The 19,558-nt window shown below is 39.4% G+C and overlaps 1 protein-coding gene across 8 annotated transcripts in view; it reads left to right on the forward strand.

Annotated features, from left to right (window-relative positions):
- Positions 1-19,558, forward strand: part of MLIP (muscular LMNA interacting protein) — a 225,113-nt gene that overhangs the window by 12,913 nt on the left and 192,642 nt on the right. For 6 of the 8 annotated variants that reach the window (XM_053914199.2, XM_053914203.2, XM_053914202.1 and 3 more), the window contains exon 1: positions 15,084-15,345. The exons of the other annotated variants lie outside the window; for them this stretch is intronic. In XM_053914199.2, the coding sequence (XP_053770174.1) occupies positions 15,250-15,345 (96 nt within the window). In that variant the 5' untranslated portion in view covers positions 15,084-15,249. Of the gene's footprint in view, positions 1-15,083; positions 15,346-19,558 lie in introns of those variants that run through there. 8 annotated transcript variants of the gene reach the window in all.

The following is a 19,558-nucleotide window of genomic DNA, read 5'->3' on the forward strand; positions in this document are numbered from 1 at the left end:
AAAATTGTAAATTATTACAACTTTTCTAGAGCACAATATGCATTGAGGCCAGGTAATTCTACTCTAGGATTCTGTTTGAAGTGAAGAAATATATAAATATTTATTTATAATGATGTTCATTACAATGCTTTTTATAAAATATTGTTCATAGCCCTGGCTGGTGTGGCTCAGTGGATTGAGCACTGGCCTATGAACTGAAAGGTTGCAGGTTCGATTCCCCATCAGTGTACATGCCTGGGGTGCAGGACAGGTTCCCAGTTGGGGGCATCTGGTAGGCAACTGATTAATGATCCTCTCACACATTGGTGTTTGACTCCCTCTTTTTCTCCCTCTCTAAAAGTAAATAAGTGAAGTCTTTTAAGAAAATAAAATACTTTTCATAAGTAAAAATAACAGGCACAGTAGGGAAATTACTGATCAATGATAACATGCAAGGAAATTTAAGGGCAGTGACATAGTGAACAACATACTCCATTTTTTCCAATGAAAATACAGATGTTATGCAAAGTGGAGTGATTCTTGTATGAACCCTCTATGTTGGCAGAACATCAACATGCAAATCAGTGAATATATTTGTGCAGCACGTCTCTCAAGCTAAATCACTGAATCTTTTGTTAAAAAGGTTTCATTTATTCATTTTTATAGAGGGGGCAAGGGAGGAGAAAGAGATAGATAAGCATCAGTGTGAGAAAGAAACATCGATCTTTTCGTATGCACCCCAACTGGCCACTGAACCCACAACTTAGGCATGTGCCCTGTCCAGAAAATGACCTGGTGACCTTTTACTTTGTGGAATGACGCCCAACCACGTGAGCCACAATGGTCAAGGCTAAACCATAGAATCTTTATGGTCCAAATAAAGGCAAAATTACCATGGGTTGAATTGTATTTTTTAGGTTTACTAATATTTCAAACAACTCACAATGACTTTCTTCATAATAACCTCAACTTTCTGTGATCCTGACGAATTGATGAGACTTTATGAGAGAAGGAGGCAAAGTAAGCGGATATTTGGTGCTTTATTCTTCATCTGAGAGCAGATTTATAGATACCTTGAGTGCTTTCATCCTTTTGCCTGAACAGCTTTGACAGCCAGCAGACATCAAATTCTTCGAGGTCAGGAACTTAATTTTCCTAGCACCTAGCGCTGTGTCTGATACCTGGCAAGTGGTACTCAGTAAACCTTGGTTAAGCAACATAGGCGTGACTTTTACCTGTTCCTCTGTGTGTGCGTGTGGATTCCTAGCTAAGTCTAAACTGAATTCACCTTAAGTTTCAGCCACACCTGGAGGCTGATAATTCGATACTTTTAAAGGAAGGTTTTTAAGTGACATTATGAACCTCCCAGGCAGAGACTCATTCCCAGGTCCTGAGGGAAAAGAAGAGAAGAGATACTTCCATTGTTTGTTCAGAGAAAACGAGAGACCCTGAGTATGGCAGGCTGCCTCCCCTTCTGACTGACTTCTAACTCAACCTCATCAGTTTTGCTTGTGAGTGAAAATGGAAGGAGTTGCCTTCCATAAAATCTTTGAGCAATGTGAAAAGCACTAAATGCCCACAGGCTTGGTGCTAGCAGCTTCGACAGAGGTGTCAGCAACCGGCAGAGAGCCCTGGACACCTTGGCCTGGCCTTTGGCAGGCAGCCATGGTGTAGGTGGCAGATCTGCAGGTTGGTGTTGACAGTAGCCGGGCAAAGTGTGACAGAAGGAAAATGGCAGACTCCGTACCTATTAGCCAAATGCTAGTTCGCAGAGCAATGAAATGATTTTAAGGTTGTGGAACTTTCTCGCAGTGGGTAGAAGTACAGCTGTAGAGATGCTATTTTAAGTACCATTTTTAGTGATTAATTTTACCTTGTTTTTGCTCCAAAAAATAGGTATATTTACAATTTAGTTGTGAAAATTAAGCACTACAAAAAAAGTCACTTAGTATGAGATATTTTCAGGTATCTGGAAACACTTTGCCACTGGCAGTGATAATTAATGAGGTACTTAGGAAATCAATAAAATCTACATTACTTTTGAGGATTTTTATGTTTATTTTTGAGTTTATATTTTGCTTTGATTCTCTTTCTTAATTCATCAAATTTCAATGCCGAGAGGAAGATTCTTCTCTGTCATATACTGCAATGACAACTAGAGTAGGGATGAGGTAGAACAGAGAACTTGAGATATTTGGAACGTTTGTGCATTTGGTTTTGGTTTGTTTTTATAATACTTGAGATGCAAGAGTGATTTTTTGGTTCCTGTATGTACGGTAGTGCCCGTTTCTCTGCGGTTTTGCTTTCCATGGTTTCAATGACCTGCAGTTAAACGTAGTTCAAAATGCTAACCATTCTGAATAGCGTGATGGAATTTCAGGCCATCCCTTGCGAGAGGAGGGTTGTCCCTTTGTCCAGCGTCTCCACGCTGCAGACGCTCTGCCACTGGTAGTCACGTAGCAGCCCTCTTGGTTGTGGATGGACAGGGGTAGTATTGCAGTGCTGTGTGCAAGTCACCCCTATTTTACTTAAAACTGACCCCAAAGTGCAAGAACAGTAATGCTGGTGACTTGGATGTGCCAAAGAGAAGCTATAAAGTGTGTCCAAAAAAGGTGAGTACAGTACAGTAAGATATTTTGAGAAAGACAATCTTCACATAATTTTTATTGCAATAGATTGTTATAACTGTTCTATTTTATTATTAGTTATTGTTGTTAATCTCTTACTGTGTCTAATACAAATTAAACTTTACCACAGGTATGTATGTGTAAGAAAAAGCATAGTATATACAGGGCTTGTTACTTCCTGAGTTTCCGGTATCCACCGTTGGTCTTGGAACATGTGCCCCTCAGATAAGGGTGGACTCACTGATAAGAAAATACTGAACCAGATAATCTGAGTTTCCTCCGATATTTAATTTATGTAATTCTATACACGTCTTGGGGGGAGGGTAGAGCTTAGGTTCTTGTAAGTTCTCACCTGGGAGACATGATGCCTAGATTTCATGTTTCATCTGCAGAAAGAGGCAAGTCCAAACCATTTCTGGCATCTTTACCATGGAAAAGAACTCTTGTTTGGGTATATTTAATTGTTGAAGTTGTACCTTTAAACTCATAATCTGTGGATAGTAAGAGAGCCATATTATGGAGACCCCAAAATTGAAGTTCATAGGAATGGAAAATATAGAATAAGTATTGAACAAAGATGAAAATAATTAAAAAAGAAACAGTTAATTTTTAAAACACCAGTTTTATTCTCAGAATATTTGAGTTGGTTTAGCCCCGTGGAATCAGAGACAAAGGAGTCACATCGTGGTGAAAACAGCCTTGACAGGTGTGCTGGGCACAGTTCCAGCTCCCACCACTCGCCCCCCAGCTCTGTGATCTTGGCAAGTTTATCAACTCCCCTAATCATCAGATCCTTGTCTGTGAAATGAAGATAAATGGTACCCATATCAGTTATTGTGAGAAACAACACATGTAAGCTTCTTGACAATGTACTTCCCTACAATTCCAGCCAGTCACCAAAGTGTGAATGGGGAGATCCTTAGGTCAATTCACCTATATTTATTGAAAAGTCTAAAAAAACAACACAGGCAGACCTAACTATATTGCCTTAACTCTGGAAAAGTTAATTTTTCTCTTACACAACTGCCCTAAGAAGTTCCAGGTCACGGAAGAAGGGATGAAGAGAGTGGGGTCTCAAATATGTTCTATAGAGTAGAAACCAGTACTTTGTTATGGAGGTGTTAGGAATGGGGGAGAAACACACACTCCTTCTCAGGAACCTGTGGACAACGCCAGGACTTTAAAAATTGTTCCTTCAAGAGAGGAGAAAAGTGGTTCCCAGGGGCAGGGGGTGGGGCAAACAGGGAGAGCTTGGTAAAAGGGTACAAACTTTGTTACAAGATAAATGAGGTCTGAGAGTTTGATGTATAACATGATGACTAGAGCTGATAGTATTGTATGTGCATTTGAAATTTGCTGACAGTAGAACTTAAATGGTGTCTTGCACGCACAAAAACATAAATATGTAAGATAATGGATGTGTTAACTCAGTGGGGGAAATCCTTTCAAAATGTGTGTGCATATCAAATAGAGACTTGGTATGTAGATTTTGAATATCTTACAATTTTATTTGTCAATTATACCTCAATAAAGTTGGAAAACTGTTCCTTTATATTCCCTTGGAGAGTCACTGGAGCTAGTAAGTGTTTGTGATATTTATTGATCTCATCCTTGGTTGACATAGGTTATAAGTAATCAAAGAGTTCAGGCACTCAGAGGGGTTTTCCAATAGGTATCATTGTTTTTTCCCACGTCATGTTCTGCTTTTATTCCAATTTGATAATTCAGTGTGTGCTCTGCAAAGAATTGGTGATAATAGTCACAATGCTTCTATTATCTTAAGAGCTGGGGGCATGTCATACAGTTGTAGCTCCATGGGCCTCAGTTCCAGATGCTTGGTGTCTGAAAATGTGCCACTCTTCAGTTATGTTGCTGTCCACTGTGCTTTTGGATAAAGGCAATGTTGCTGGGAAGTGGAAATGTCTATTAAAAGGGGAGGTGTAGCCTGTTAGCCCTTGGGAGGCTTTGGAGACATTTATTAGACTTTGAGAAAGTAAAAGTCAGGAGCCAGGGTACATTTTGATAGGGGAAAGGCCATTCTGAAAAAGAGACTGATGGATATCACAGGGAGGGTTGCGGGTAATGATCAAAGCAGCTGACAGCGCCGAGTGCTTAAACCCTCCTGTGGGGCCCCGCGATGGAGTCATGGTTCTGGGCCTCGCAGCGGTGGAGGTGTCTTTGGCAGCTTTCAGTGAACCTCAGTTTGCTTTTTTAAAGTATCATTACTAGTGTCTACTGATAATACAGGGTGGGCAAAAGTAGGTTCACCACGGACAGTACACGGAACAGAGTTTATTCTTGTATTGGGTATTATTATATTTCCATATACGTAACTATAAGTGTACTTTTGCCCACATCTGTACTTTCACAATTTAATGTGAAATTAAATAATAACACGTAGATCAATGGTGTTCAGAGAATTCTTGTTTATACCTCACCTTACTTCCCTTTTCTTTTTTTTTTAAATTTTTAAATTTTTATTTTTATTCAGTTACAATTATCTGCATTTTCTCCCCATCCCTCCACCCCACCACAGCCAGTCCAACCTCCCTCCCCCTCCCCTACCCTCCCCCTTGATTTTGTCCTTGTGTCCTTTATAGTAGCTCCTATAGACCCCTCTCCCCACTATCCCCTCCCCACTCCCCTCTGGCTATTGTTACATTGTTCTTAATTTCAATGTCTCTGGTTATATTTTGTTTGCTTTTTTCTTTTGTTGATTATGTTCCAGTTAAAGGTGAGATCATATGGTATTTGTCCCTCACTGCCTGGCTTATTTCACTTAGCATAATGCTCTCCAGTTCCCTTTTCTTTAGTCTTCTCCAAAGTCGGATCTGGTACAAACACGTGGCAGGAGCATCTGCAAAATTACCAGGGTAAAAGGACTATCGAGTGTGCCCTCTGATAACGCACCAGTAGGCATTTGCTCTTTGACATGACTTTAGCCTAAGTTAAGGTAATCAGTTTCATAGTGAGGTTTTTCTCTTGTATATGGAGAGAAGAATTGAAGCTCCTTGAAAAGACATCATTGAAGGAGGTGAGTGCAGATCTCAGACACTCTGGTCACAGTGGCCCCCATGAGACTGGGCAAACGCCACAAATGCTTTGTGGGTGACTGCTGGTCTGTGGCAGGCCGTTCTGCCTTTAGAGTAAATAAAAGTAAGAACAATGTAGTCTCCATAAAGTACCTTATGTTTATTCCATTTTTGAGATTACTCTCTCAATTGTTTGGTTTAAATTTTTTTATATTTATGAAATCATAATGAATCCTTAAAAAGCAATTACTGATCCATGAAGTCTAAAAGTATGAAAAACCACTCTTTCTGACATTTCAGTCTGTTTTCAGATATCCTTAGTAAGGTATTGAGGATTCTTTTTGTCATTAGCAAACTGTAGCTTCGTAGCTACAGTTTTATATAAACAGTGCTATATCTCATTTTCTTTTGCTTCTTTCAGAACCCTAATTTTCTCATCTAGAAAACATATCAGCTTTTCCTATATACAGATACTTAATTAATTTTTTCCTATTTTGTCATTTTTTTCATGTGTAAGTAGGCGCAGTTACTTTTCATACTAAGAAATTGGATTCAAAACTTAACAAAGGTTTTGAGCACATATCATGAGCACAGGCCTTGGGACTTTTACACGCATTGTGTCATTTTTATATAATCGCAGCCTTGCTTTATTTTCCCCAGCAATCTGATATTTCTTTTCGCTCATGGAATTGGATATGGTGTAGGTGATAACTGAGAAATTGTAATACAGTAGATGTTCATAATGTCATTTTGGAGGGGGTTTGATTAAGGAAACCTGATTAAAGTTAAGATGGGTATTTTATTAGTGCTCACCTCAAAGAGAATCTCCAAAAGACCACAGTCCTATCATATAAGTTGATAGACATAGAATTACTACTGGGAAATTTATCTCTGGTTGAAGTAGAAGGTACATTATAAAAACCCTATAAAATCAATTTAAATAATTTCTTCACATTGATGTTTTTTGGATCTATTAACAATAAATTCTCACTAATAGACGATGTGAACACATTTGTGTAAGATATTTGGAAACTGGTGTTTCTAATAATTTTACATCATGTATTGTACAAAGTTTAAATGGTTTAAGTTTCAGTTTCATCTTAGTTTCCTGGGTAATTTGTTAGAGAAAGTGGTAAAGTGTGATGACATTTTATGAACTTTGAATCATTCTTCTCTGAAAGTCATGCTGGGAGCTGCCATTTAAAGACAAACAAAAACAAACTAGCGCATGAGAAATAAATAGATCGAATTTAAAATGGGCGAATGTTATTGAAGTGCGTTAATGGCCAAGACTGATCTGAAAGCCAGAGCTCACCTGTCTTTCAAAATGAAAAGTTCTTTGGCATGGTGCAAATAAAGGCGATCGTGACTGTCAGGTTTAAAGGTCGAAAGAAATAGTATTGATGATGAAAGAAAATTAGGAATTTTTTTCCGGTATGGTGCTGAACTGTGGATCTGGTTTCAAACGAGTTGGGGGTGCTAGCCCCATATGCATGCTGTTGGTTTACTCAGTAACCTGCACAACCGAAATATAAAAATTAAAACCCCTTCATTTTAACGTTGCCCTTAAGTCACCCAACTCCTTTTGATTGTGTAGTCTGTGAAATGAAGCTAAAAAAATTGAGGTCATGTGATATATACAGCTAACATCAGCTATGGTTGTCTCTTTGCGTGTGTTCTGTTTTGGTGAGTTCAACGTTGACCGGCGCAGTGATGCTAAGATGTCGACCACCTTTAGCCCAAGACCAAATAGTGACTGCGGAGTTCCCCACTTTTGGATAGGACGGGTTTTTAAAAATAGGCAAGTGCCTGCTCAGCAGGCAGTGACTAGGACAACGCAAATACAATCCATTTGGCCTGCTCTTGTGCATATTACTATTTACTACACATAAAACCAAACACACACATTTGTTTATATATTTGACATAAAGTGGCTCTGCACGTGAGGCGATTCTTCGTATTTCTGACAGGGACAACACGAGGTGTCTTTTTGGCTGACTTGAGTATGTAAATCTTTAGGGATATAGAGGAAATAATCAAGTCTTCTCATAAATTATTAATTTAGCTAACCACACATATTGGATATCACATATATAAGATAAGATTAACCTAGGCAGATTTGTTTTTTATACTCTTGATTTGTTTTTGCAATTTTAATCAAGTTCTTGACAAGTTAGGTGTTACTGGAGATCATTTCAGGCTAATGCATTTCCCTCAAAAAAAATGCTGCTGTAAATAAACTTGGTGAGTTAGTTTTAGTGGCCGAGGGCACCACTACGCTATGGCATTTTCCCAGCCAGTTTTAGGGGTGATGCAGAGAAATCTGAGAGAGCGTGGTTACAGACATTGAGGAAAAATAAAATCGTTTCATGTCTGTACTCTACTGAGAGCAGTCTGTTCAATGAACTATAAAGTCAGCATTTGTTTATGCATAAAAATGTTTGGGAGGATATAAGCCAAGCTATGTCCAAGTTAAGACTGGTTCCCCTGGGGAGTGGATTAGTGGTAATTAGTTTGTGTGTGTGTGTGTGTGTGTGTGTGTGACTCTTTAGTTTTATAGTTCTGTATTGTTGGACTGTAGTACATGGGTGAATATTACTTCTCTACTACTAATATTATATAATCTTTTAAAATTAAAATTTCCATCAATCCTTCTAGATCCAGGTTACCACATTTTATCTGTGTCCATATTCTTACCCAGAAATATTTCTCCTCACTCAAGTCTCCCAGTGGTTTTTGTTCTGTCTCTCCTCTACATACTGTAACTTTCTAATGTGTGCATCTCTTCTTTGCTAAGTAGATAACTTTAATTTTTGCCTGAGAACCCTGCTGCAAAGCAAAAAGCTGTAGAAAAAAAATATTTGGTAATTATTTTTCTTATTTTTAATTATATTTCAAAGTTAGCATACAGTACAATTGACTTTTTAATGTACAATTCTATAAATTTTAACACATGTATGCATACGAACGAAATTTCAAAATTGCCCTTTGTGGTTACAGCTTCTCTCTTCTTCTAACGCCAGGAAGCCACTGATCTATTCTCTAAAGCTACAGTTATGTCTCTTTGAGAATGTCGTATCAATGGGATCATACATTATACAACCTTTTGAGACTGGCTCCTTTCATTCAGCATAAGTAGATCAATACTTTGCTCCTTTGTTGTTGAGTAAGATTCCGTTGTATAGGTGTTTCACGGTTTGTGAACCATTCACTCACTGAAGGATGTTTGGGCTGTTTCCAGTTTGAGACTCTCATGAATAGAGCTATTATAAACCTTGGTGTACAGGTTGTGTGGGTGTGGATGTGACCGTAAGCTTTCATTTCTCTAGGGCAAATAACAAGGATGGACTTTTTGGGTCATAGAAGGGTATATTTACTTTTATAAGAAACTGCCAAACCGTTTTCTCACCATTTTGCATTCCTACCAGCAATCTGGGACATTTCCAGTTGGTCTGTATCTTTACCTACACTTGGGTATTTTCAGCATTTTTTCATTATAGTCATTCTTTTTTAAAAGTATAACTGCAGTTGGTATATAATATATTAGTTATATTCGTTTCAGGTATGCAATATAGCAATTTGATGTTTTTATACCTCACAGTGTGATCACCCACTAATTCTGGTAACCATTTGTCACCATGCTAACTTATCACAATGTTATTAACTGCTTATAGTCCCCTTCACTGTTTTCACCCAGTCCCTGTCATCTTCCCTTCTGGCTCCCATCCCTTTGGTTTCTGTTTTTGTCAGTCTGTTTTTGTTGTTTTGTCTTTCCTTTTTTTCTTTTTGATTCCACACGTATGTGACACCACACAATATTTGTCTTTCTCCGTCTGCACCACAGCCATTCTAATAGCTGTGTGCGGGCCTCTCATCGTGGTTCTACTTGCATCCCTACTAGCTAATGATTTCGAACACCTTTTCATGTGCAGATTTGCTATTTATGTGCCATTGGTTAAGTATGTATTCAAGTGCTTTTGATATAGCCCAAGCATGTGGCCATTCATTAGTTTAAACCAGTGTTTTTCAACAGGCCCACTGCTGGTCATTTGGGTGGTGCAGTTCCTGGTTTTCTAGGCTGTTGTATTCATTGTAGTTCATTTAGATCCCCTGGTTGTGGGGCACAGAATGCTGGAAGCATCTGCCATTATGATGACCACAACACACTCTCATACATTTCTAAAACTCACTAGGAGGATGATACCACTTAGTGAAAGCCACTAGCTTAGCAATTCGGATTTTTCCCTGTTGCTGGAATAAGGTTGGTTTCCCAGAGTTCACATAGGGATTGCAGGGGAAGAGTGGCTAACTTAACAATATCAGTGTTCTTCTAGGGAAAGTATAATTCAGTCCAGGTCTGAAAGCCCAAGAAAGGCGCTGAAAGGCGCTCCTATGTCCAAGGGCAGGGGAAGATGGACATCTAAACTCAAGGAGAGAGAATTCACCCTTTGCCTTTTTGTCCTATTGGGGCATTCAAAGGATTGGAAGATGGCAGCCAACATTGGTCAAGGCCAGATCTTCTTTCCTCAGTCATTAGATTCAAATGCTAATCTCTTCCAGAAACACCCTCATAAGACACAGCCAGAAATAATGTTATACTGGCAAACTGGGCATCCCTTCACCCAGTTAAATGGACACATAAAATTAACCATCACAGACATCTTCATGCTCATCCTTGTCATCCCTTAGTAGTGGATTTTTAGCTGGCTTCAGAGGCAGGGAAGGGACCATGAGTAGGAAAGGAGACACAAGGAGATGCAAGGGGCCATCTAGAAAGACGCAGAACTGGTTACATGTATTCAGTACAAGCTACGGGCAAAGTCTCAAGGCATTTGGAGATTTTCTCACAGTGTGCCCTGCTTCCGGCCTGCATAGCCCCTTATCACCCCCCCCCAAACATTTAGATCCAGAGGCGCTTCCTTTGAGGGAGCCCTGAGTCAGGAGAGGGGAAGGAGTAACCCAAAGCGCTTTGTCTAGCTGGTGCTCTATCCTCCACGTTAGACATTTTTAGAAAATGTCTTACTTTTATCTTTAAAGAGGAATGTAAATTTTGTATTTTACTGCATGGTGTGTTTGTGTTTGTTTTGAAGTGATGTTTTAAATTAATAATACTTTTTAGCTATCTCCCTTGCAGTTAAAGTGTAATGAACAGAAAAGATCAATGTTGAAAAATCGAGTTGAGTTGAGAGAAGCTCAGCACAGCATGCCAGCTTCAGCAGCTATGTAGTTTCTTCTCTTGATGTTTGGGTTTATTACAGACGTTTTTATTTTTGCCCAAACACAGCCGTCTCTAAGGAAAGCTGATCTACCCACAGCCCCATGACTTAATATTTAGTGCTGAGTAGCGTATCCACCCACCTCCATGTAAAACTAACTGAGCCAGGGACCCAGCCAACTCAGAGCCAGCACAGAGGATGGTATCGGTCACAGAGACAGGCTGGGCTCTGTCTTAGAATTTGGGGCTGGGATGCCAGTAGGTGATAAGTTACCATGTAAAAGAAGTAGGGGAGTTACATGGGAGAGCCAAACTGAGTAAGTAGCAGAGTCCACAGTTTTGCCTATCTTGTTGTGGCAATAGTGTGCAGAATGAATGAGAATGAAGAGAAACTGGAATTGGGGAGCAAGACAGAGCCTCACTTAATTGAAAATTGTGAGGTAAAGGTAGATGGGAATGGGGTATTGGCCATGAAACCAAGGAGATTCAGATTTATGGGAAGTGATGTGTTTTGCTACTTTATCTCAAAGTTTCTGAAGAGGTAATGACTAACTGCTTCTTTCTTCTTTTGCAAGTGGATAAAAGCCAAAATTCTTAGAATTAAAAAAAAAACCACTTACATTATTATTCTGTTGCTAATGCAGACTCAGTGATACACAGCAAAGAGTAAATAGTCTGGTCATTTTAAATATTTAGTTTTTAAGTTTGACATATGCCAATTACCTTGATCTGTGGTTCCTGGTTCAAGAATTGAAAGCCACAGTCAATTTAAAAAGCTGCCACAATTCTTTAGAAGTGAATGAAAACAGAATGCCAAGCAGCTGTTCTCCACTGCCTGGAGTCCTGCCCCCACGCCCGTCCATAAATGGGGTGTGTGCCGTTGGTGTGAGGGTGAACTGTGCTCTTTCCCCCTATAAGTCTGATTGCTCTAGCCCAAATCAGACACAGTGTGCCCCAGGATCTCTCATTCCTGTTCAAATCCTGTTTTAAAAACCTCAGTTTTTTCTTTCTCTGAAAAATTGCAATGTTTGGGAGGTATTGGGTTGGCCAAAGAATCTATTTATTTTTTTTCCATAAAATAAAAGACACATTTTTCATTTTCACCAATAACTTTATTGATTTGGATAGTTTGAGTATGTTGGTTATCTCCCACATGGTATAATGTTGATCATTCTCAATTAATGTCTCCATTTGACCACTATCAACTTCAACTGGTCTACCTGACCATGGAGCATCATCCAGTGAGACATCTCCACCACAAGACTTTGCAAACCACTTTCTCCATGTTTATTCGGTGATAGCACCTTCTCCATACACCACACAAATCTTTTTTTGTGTTTCAGTTGTGTTTTTACTTTTCTTGAAATAATAAAGCATAATATGCCAAAAACATTGCATGTTTTCTTTCATCTTCAATATTAAAATGGCTACACAAAAATTCATCAATTTTGGTAAGTTATTTTTAAATCCACGTTGCTAGGACAGCTAACAAACACAATGCAATCCAATCTAACAAGATTGTTTTGAATGGAGTTAAAGACAACTAAGCACCACTAGAGCCAACTTACGGAAAAAGCTAAATGAACTTTCTGGCCAACCCAATATTTCAAGCAAATAGGTCCATGCTCATTATTGTTCACATATTTAGGTCAAACCCATGGCTGCCTTGGCCTATTTTTAGGTGTTTGAAAGCAATCTTTTCTATTGGTGGCAGGCTTTTTTTCAACATAACATTACTTCAAAAGAAGACCTTAAGTTTCATCTGAAACCATTAATTAATTTGTCCTTCCATTATGAAGCCTCTAAGGGGTACTTCTCAGTGAAATTAATGCCACATGTATTAGAAAGAAAGAGCAAGAACCGACCAGCAGACAGGACTCAGCGAACTAAGCATTCCTATTTACAAAGTTCCTTTAAAGGTTTCCCTAGCACTGCTCAGGTACATCAGCTTTCCTCCAATCTAGAGTAGGCAAGAATAGAATACAATTTAACATTAATAAATTTCCTTGTATAATGGGAAATGATGGGGGGGATTATACACAATATTCGACATGTAGAAAAGTCTAGATTTTTATTTTAAAATGTTGTATTTATTTGAAACAGAGCTATTTTAAACTTGGCTTCAAATTGTTCATCATACTTCCCTGATTAGAGATTCACGCAACATGGTGGCCCAGTGCGCATGACCAAATTCTGAGAGCTGTATCCTTCTCATGGAATATGTTAGTGGCACAAAAATAAATGTGATTTTCCTGTGAGTCATCATAACCTGTTTTATTATGCAGGTAGATTTCCTGTGGATGTTGAGAGAACAACAGCATAGTTGGCAGAGACCTCTAAGTTTGCATTTCTTCAAGGTCGTATGCATTTAGTGGCAGGTTCTCTCTAGGCAAGTTTATTAAATGCGGAAGCTGATTATTTTTATCCTTACTCCCTTTTTTGACTACTTGTTATTGGTGGCTATATATTTTTTCTTTCTAGTATCTTCAGAAACTCCTGTCTTCTTTTTCTCAAGACTCTATCAATATATGCTTTCCACACATGTTCAATAACCTAATTTATTTTAACTTTATGTGTTGACTAATAAAAAGCTATGCTTAAGGCACAGGCATTACTTCACTCGGGACATTTTTATAATGACGAGAAAACTCCTTTTTTCTTTCCCATAATTTATTTTTAATTTTATTTATTTTTTATTTTAGAGTCTAGAAACTACAGTCAAGCAAAAATTAAAAAAACTCTCATGATTCCAGTCCTCCAAGACTGCCCCTGCTAATTTTGAATGTATTCTTAATATAACAAAGTGGAACCATTCTGTGTGCCTTTTCTCTTCATTTTTGATGTTTTTAAATATCTTTAAACAGGCCGATATGCCATATTTAATATTTCCATGGTTTTGTATAATATGATTGTACCTTAAGTTATTTAAATAATCCACTATTATTTGACATTAAGATTGCTTCCATTATTTTGCTATTGCAAGTTGTAAGAATTAACGTTCTTTAGCTTATTTCTTCAAATATAATGATGATTGCAGGGGAAGAACCTTAGATATGATGCCTCGGTGGTAATGAGCCAGGGACAGAGAAATTTCTTGCCCCTTGAAGTCACACCTGTGCCATCATTTCCTCTGCCTGGTGCTCAGAATAACCTTGTTTGTCAGCCCTTGAAAACTAACTAAAATTGACCTAGTTTGGCATTCACTGAGGGAGGAAAGTACTAGAAAATAGTTGAAAGTTTGTTATCTGACCTATATTCAACCCCAATACTATGCTGTTTGGAAATACTGAAATATACTGAGTTTACAGCATTTGGAATTAGATACAGAACCTCCTAAAGCTACTCATTGCTGAAATACTCATGATTCTGGAGTGGTTTCTCTGGAACTGTTAAGTCTTGCTCAGTGTCAAAGCTACATGGCAGGTAGAACAGAGACTTCTCTTGACACATGTGAAGAACTGGAAAAAAGAAATGGTCAGTGAATGGGAAGGAGATGGGCATTAACAGAGGCAACATTTGCAGGGTTTGACAGGCCACTGGTTGGTAAGAGAGAGGGAGTTAGAGGGTGAATGATATGAGCCTGGGAGCAGGAGGGTGGTTTTGCCCACTTGTCGAGGACAAATGAACGGTGTGGACATGGGGCAAATTCCCTGGCTGACGCTTACTCTGAGTTTCTGCCAGTTTAACCATGTGATGATATCCCAGCAGGGCGCTGGAAAAGCAAAACCGGGGTTAGGGCTATAAGTGAATACAATAACTAGTTTTAACCAATAGAAGGAATAAGTGTCCCTCTAGAGAAAGAATGCTGCATTTGAAGGTTGATGTGAAAAGTATGATGGCAGAGTTAGCAGGGAAGATTGTAGCAGAATGCAAGGTTGGGAGGAGCCCGGGAAGGGTGCAGCTTTGGTGACAGATGAGGATGAAACCTGCTGACCCATGACTGTGTCACTGTGGAACTTCAACTAATTCAGTTTACAATGAATGTGGGTGTAGAAGCTAGAGAACAACAACAACAACAACAACAACAACAATAGAAAAACAATATTAACAAAAAGAATAAAATGTAGCGTGTGTTAAGAGTTTACGGCATGACAACTACTATGCTAAGCAAGTCAATTGCATTAGATCACTTAGTCCTCTTAGCAATATCTGTGATGTAGAAGTTTTTATTACCTTCCACTTTATAGAGGGAAACCAAAGTCTACAGGGGTGAAACACTTTCTCCAAGATCACACAATGTGTCACATGTTAGACACAAAGTCATGACCGTGCTCTTAACTTCTCTGTTTCAATGAGCTATCCAGCCCTCAGGGGATTAACAGTAAATGGCTGGTGAGGAAGTGGGCAGTGGGCTGGACTCCTTTTGAAGAAGCTCAGCTCATTGTTGAAGAAAGCCATGAGAGTCCTGGAGGAAGAAGAGAGGTGGAAAGGTGGAAGAGAGGTACTTGCACAGTTAGACATGGAAAAAGGAGCCCTTCCCAGTGGAGTTCAGGTAAGGTGATGTCTGTCAGCAGGGGGCAGGAGTACAGTGGATGTAAAAGCCATTTTGCTGGAAAGGTCAGGCTGTACCTTGAGATCAGAGTTCTGGAAAGGTTATCAGTATCTATGTTCCCCTTCGGGGACACAGAAGAGACTGAGTCGAAGAGTAAGATGCTTAAATCATCAAAGAAGATGGACAATTGTCCTGTAGCCAGAAGATGCTTGATCTGTATCATCTGTCGTGGGCTGAGAATAGGTCGTCCGTGTGCGGAAAGTGCATTTTGAGAGAACAGGGGTTATTATAAAAATGGGGAATCAGGAAGTGAGGGGTGCCTTGACCTGCTTCCAGCTTCCCATAGGTGTGTGCTCACGAAGGAAGGTGATGGGAAAGCGTCAGAGCCACTGTCTCCCACCACGCTGTCGGAAAGATGTTTAACAGAAAGGGAGCCTTGATGAGGGGGAAGGGTTGCAGTTATTGGGGAGGAAGTAAAAGGAAAGATCAAAGCATGAGCTAAATATATTTTTCCCGTCAAGAGAAGAGTGTTTCCACCAGGGCGCAGATGAAGGTGGCAGGCTGAGCCTTTGGTGGCATTAGTGTATTTCGATTGTTTGAGGTAGGAGGTTGTGAATAGACTAGAAATACTTGTCAGTGATGGAGGCAGAGCGAGGTGGGGAGGAGCCCCGAATTGGCTCAGTTTTAGACCACATCCCTCTTTCTGCAGTTTCTGAGTTGAACTGAGTTTTTGGTCTTTGCAAACTGCTCTTCAGCAGCCAGGACCAAGAGTGACTCCCAGAGAAAGTCAGAGACAGTGAGGAAAGGGGATGTGAGTCATGTTTGAAAATGAAATGCTGATGTTGTCCTGTGTTGTCTGGAGAGTTGTAGATTTTCCTTGAAGGCCTATGGAATAAAATGACAAATTTATTTCAAAAGAATCAGACATAACTTGTTGAATGTGGATAGACATAGCCTGACATGGAATCAGGGGTCCCAACCCTGGCTGAGTGAGAATCCCCTGGAGACTTTCAGAAAATGCCTGCAGCCCACCTGCAGCCCACCAGAGACCAATGGAAGCTGATTTTTGTGGCTAGGGCTCTGGTATAGGTGCTTCTGATGTACCTGTGAAGGCTGGAAGCATCAGCTTTATTTAAAGAGCAGAAAATCTGGAGCATAGCTTAATAAACCTTTTACTGATGTGAACCCACCTACGTGCTCACACTTCTGCTGGGTCAAGGGTCTAGTGTCCTTAATAAGTCCTGGCACCCTTTGTTGCTGGTTCCTCGTTAAGCTACGGGAATGTTGACACACCTGCTGGATTAGTGTTGATAATACTGAGTATTTGTTTGACAATCAATATTACTCTATGCTTTATCTCCCACAAAGATAAATATTAGGCAAAGGGAAGCAAGTTGGGAACCACCTTACTGACTTGAGATGAGAGGGTAAGGCATGAGTGAGATGCAGGCTTAGCATGTAGAGGAAGTTTCCTCTCCAAAAGACCTTCTGTAGTGCTCAGCTGAGTGCCACCATCCACCCTCAACCACAGCTCCAGGCCTTGTTATTAAAGCACTATTCAAAATTATATAAATTGAGCTCTTATGTCATTTACATTTGCATATAAATAACTTGATGTCAATTAGTTGCAGTTTCAATGAAATAATCATTACATAGTTTTGAAAGGTTCTTGTGAGGTAAACTCCAAAGAAAATGAGCTTAATCCCTTTATTCTAGTTATTTAAAATATATATTACATGAAATTTTATTAAAGTTCAACATTGCAAGTATTTAGACTGAAATATTGATGATAGCTTAAGAATTGTCTCGGAATTAAACAAACGAATTTTAGTTCGGCTATTGGTTTGTGAAGGGTTTGACTAAACGGTGTAGTAGGTGGAAAGAGTTTCTCACGTGGGAGCCCTACTTTCAGACAAACGGAGTGTTCATTCCTTTTCTTCCTCATTTACCTTCTGAGCAAACATCTGCATCTCAGAGTGCGCTTTAAATTAACTTTCTCCCAGGGAAAGAATTAAGCCTTTTACATGCATAAGTTCATACATATACATATGTATTTTTACTTTACAAGAGTAATATGTATTCTCAGCTTAAAGCACAAAAAAGCGAAGGATAAAAAATGAAAACTCTTGTAATATATATTTTTTATCTTACCATCTGGCATTTATTGCCTTGGAGTATAGTTTTGCTTTACAAACACACACACACACACACACATACACACGGGTTAGTTCTGTATACAGTGTTTAAGTAACCTGTTTTTCCTCACTTCACAACATATATGGACATCATTGTTCTCATTAAATATTCCTCTATAATGTGAATTTGTCTGGATAGTGTTGATAGTAGAATTTATTTGACAAATAATCTGCTGCTTGACATGTAGATAGTTTATACCTTTTTGTTTTTTATTTTTGCTAATATAAACAGTGATGGGCTGAATATTTTTATAGTTCAATTCAAAGTTTTTAATGCTGGAAATAAAATGGTGGAACTGGGTTCTGCCCCAGTTGGTTACCCTAGGTAACGTGCATTTTTAACATTCTGACAAGGTGAGTGGAACTCATTGTATTAGTCCCCTGACCTCCTTGATATTTTGAGAAGTCTGAAAGCCTACTGAAGACAGTAGGTTCTCCTGGTATTCTTCACCTCACACTAACTATTTTTACGTGTTTATCTTTCCCATGCACTCGTGGCTGTGTGCCTGCTGTGTGAATAAACGCAGCCTGAACACCGGAATTTCTGTGTTCTTGCCGCCGACTAGCTCCGGAAGCTTTTGTTCCATCGTGCTTCCAGCGCAGGCTTTTGAATGCAACTCTTCAGCGAAGCCAGTGCAAAGGTCACTTTTTCAAGACAGCCCCCACTTGTCCTTCAGGAGGACTTTATCTGCATCTCCTTGGTGCTCCTCGCTCCACTCCTCTTTCCCAGAAGCACACGCCGTCTAGCATTAGTATCACTGATGCACGGTAGTTAGCATTACTATGCAGTATCAACATTTGACGAGCTAGTCCTACAGTAAGCGTGCGTTAGTCATCCTTGTTTTGTTTGCCATACATCGTACAGTGCTTTTCAGGTGCTTCTTGTCCATGCACATTCTCTGTAACACATTGCTTAATATTTTACAGTTAAATAAACCTCTTCATATGTTGTTTTTTCTTTTCACTTTCCATGCAGCACAAAAGCAGGAAATGGATAGTGATAACAGAAACAGGAAATTCTAATTTGCTGATTAGCTTAGGTCTGAAAAAGTACAAAATCCACAACATACAACCCCCCCCACACTCAACTTGAAAACAGGCCTTTCATTCCCCACCCCATTACTTATTCATGAGAACATCTAATGTCTCTCTTAGGCCTTAATTATTCCTGATAGCGTTACTGACATTGTAGATAATTTAGGGGGATTGGAACTTGCAGGAGAAATAAAGTCCGGATTCTGATCTCAGGTATGCAAAGGAAGAACAATTTGTGAGACACGGTTTAATCTCCCTGAGTCTCACTTTCTTTAGAAGACAAGGGAACTAGAATAGGTCTTTATTGTCAAATCTAACTATAAAAGCCTATGATTTTTAAAACATGGCTGTTGACATGTATATATACAGATATACATATATATGATTTAATGAGCACTACTATGGACTAGGCGTATGCCATATAGTTTTACATCTGTTTTTGGTTTTGGCTGCTGGTAACAGAAATTCAACTCAACTTGCTGTAATACGCAGAAAAATGTTGGTTGGTATAACTGAGAAGACCCCAGGTTTATAGACTTTAGGCACAGCTGAATTCAGGAGCTTAACCGATGTGTTCCTTGTCCTGACTCTCTCCGTGTCATTGCTCTTCTGCCTTTCTCTGTCTCTGGCTTCTCTGCTGGCTTCACTCTGAGGTGGGACCATAGGATGCCGTGGAAAAGATGGACAGTGACAGGCTCACGCTGGAAAATGATGAGTGAGGATTCTAACTTGCCAAGCTGACATGAAAGGACTAACCCTTTGTCCAACCACTGGGTCCCAGAGAAGAATGATCTGATCATCCTTGTGTGTGATGAATGTCACACTGGGAGCTTGTGGGACACCTGTGATACATAGCCATACTGGGACCAATGAAGTGGAACAGCAGGTAAAGGAACAGTGGTGTCAAGAAAGTATATTAAACTCCTATCAAAATCGTGACCCTCCTGGGAGTGTCATCTTCAAAGTCATCTATCTATTGGGTG

Source organism: Desmodus rotundus, chromosome 11, assembly GCF_022682495.2.
Source record: "Desmodus rotundus isolate HL8 chromosome 11, HLdesRot8A.1, whole genome shotgun sequence".
Lineage (NCBI taxonomy): Eukaryota > Metazoa > Chordata > Mammalia > Chiroptera > Phyllostomidae > Desmodus > Desmodus rotundus.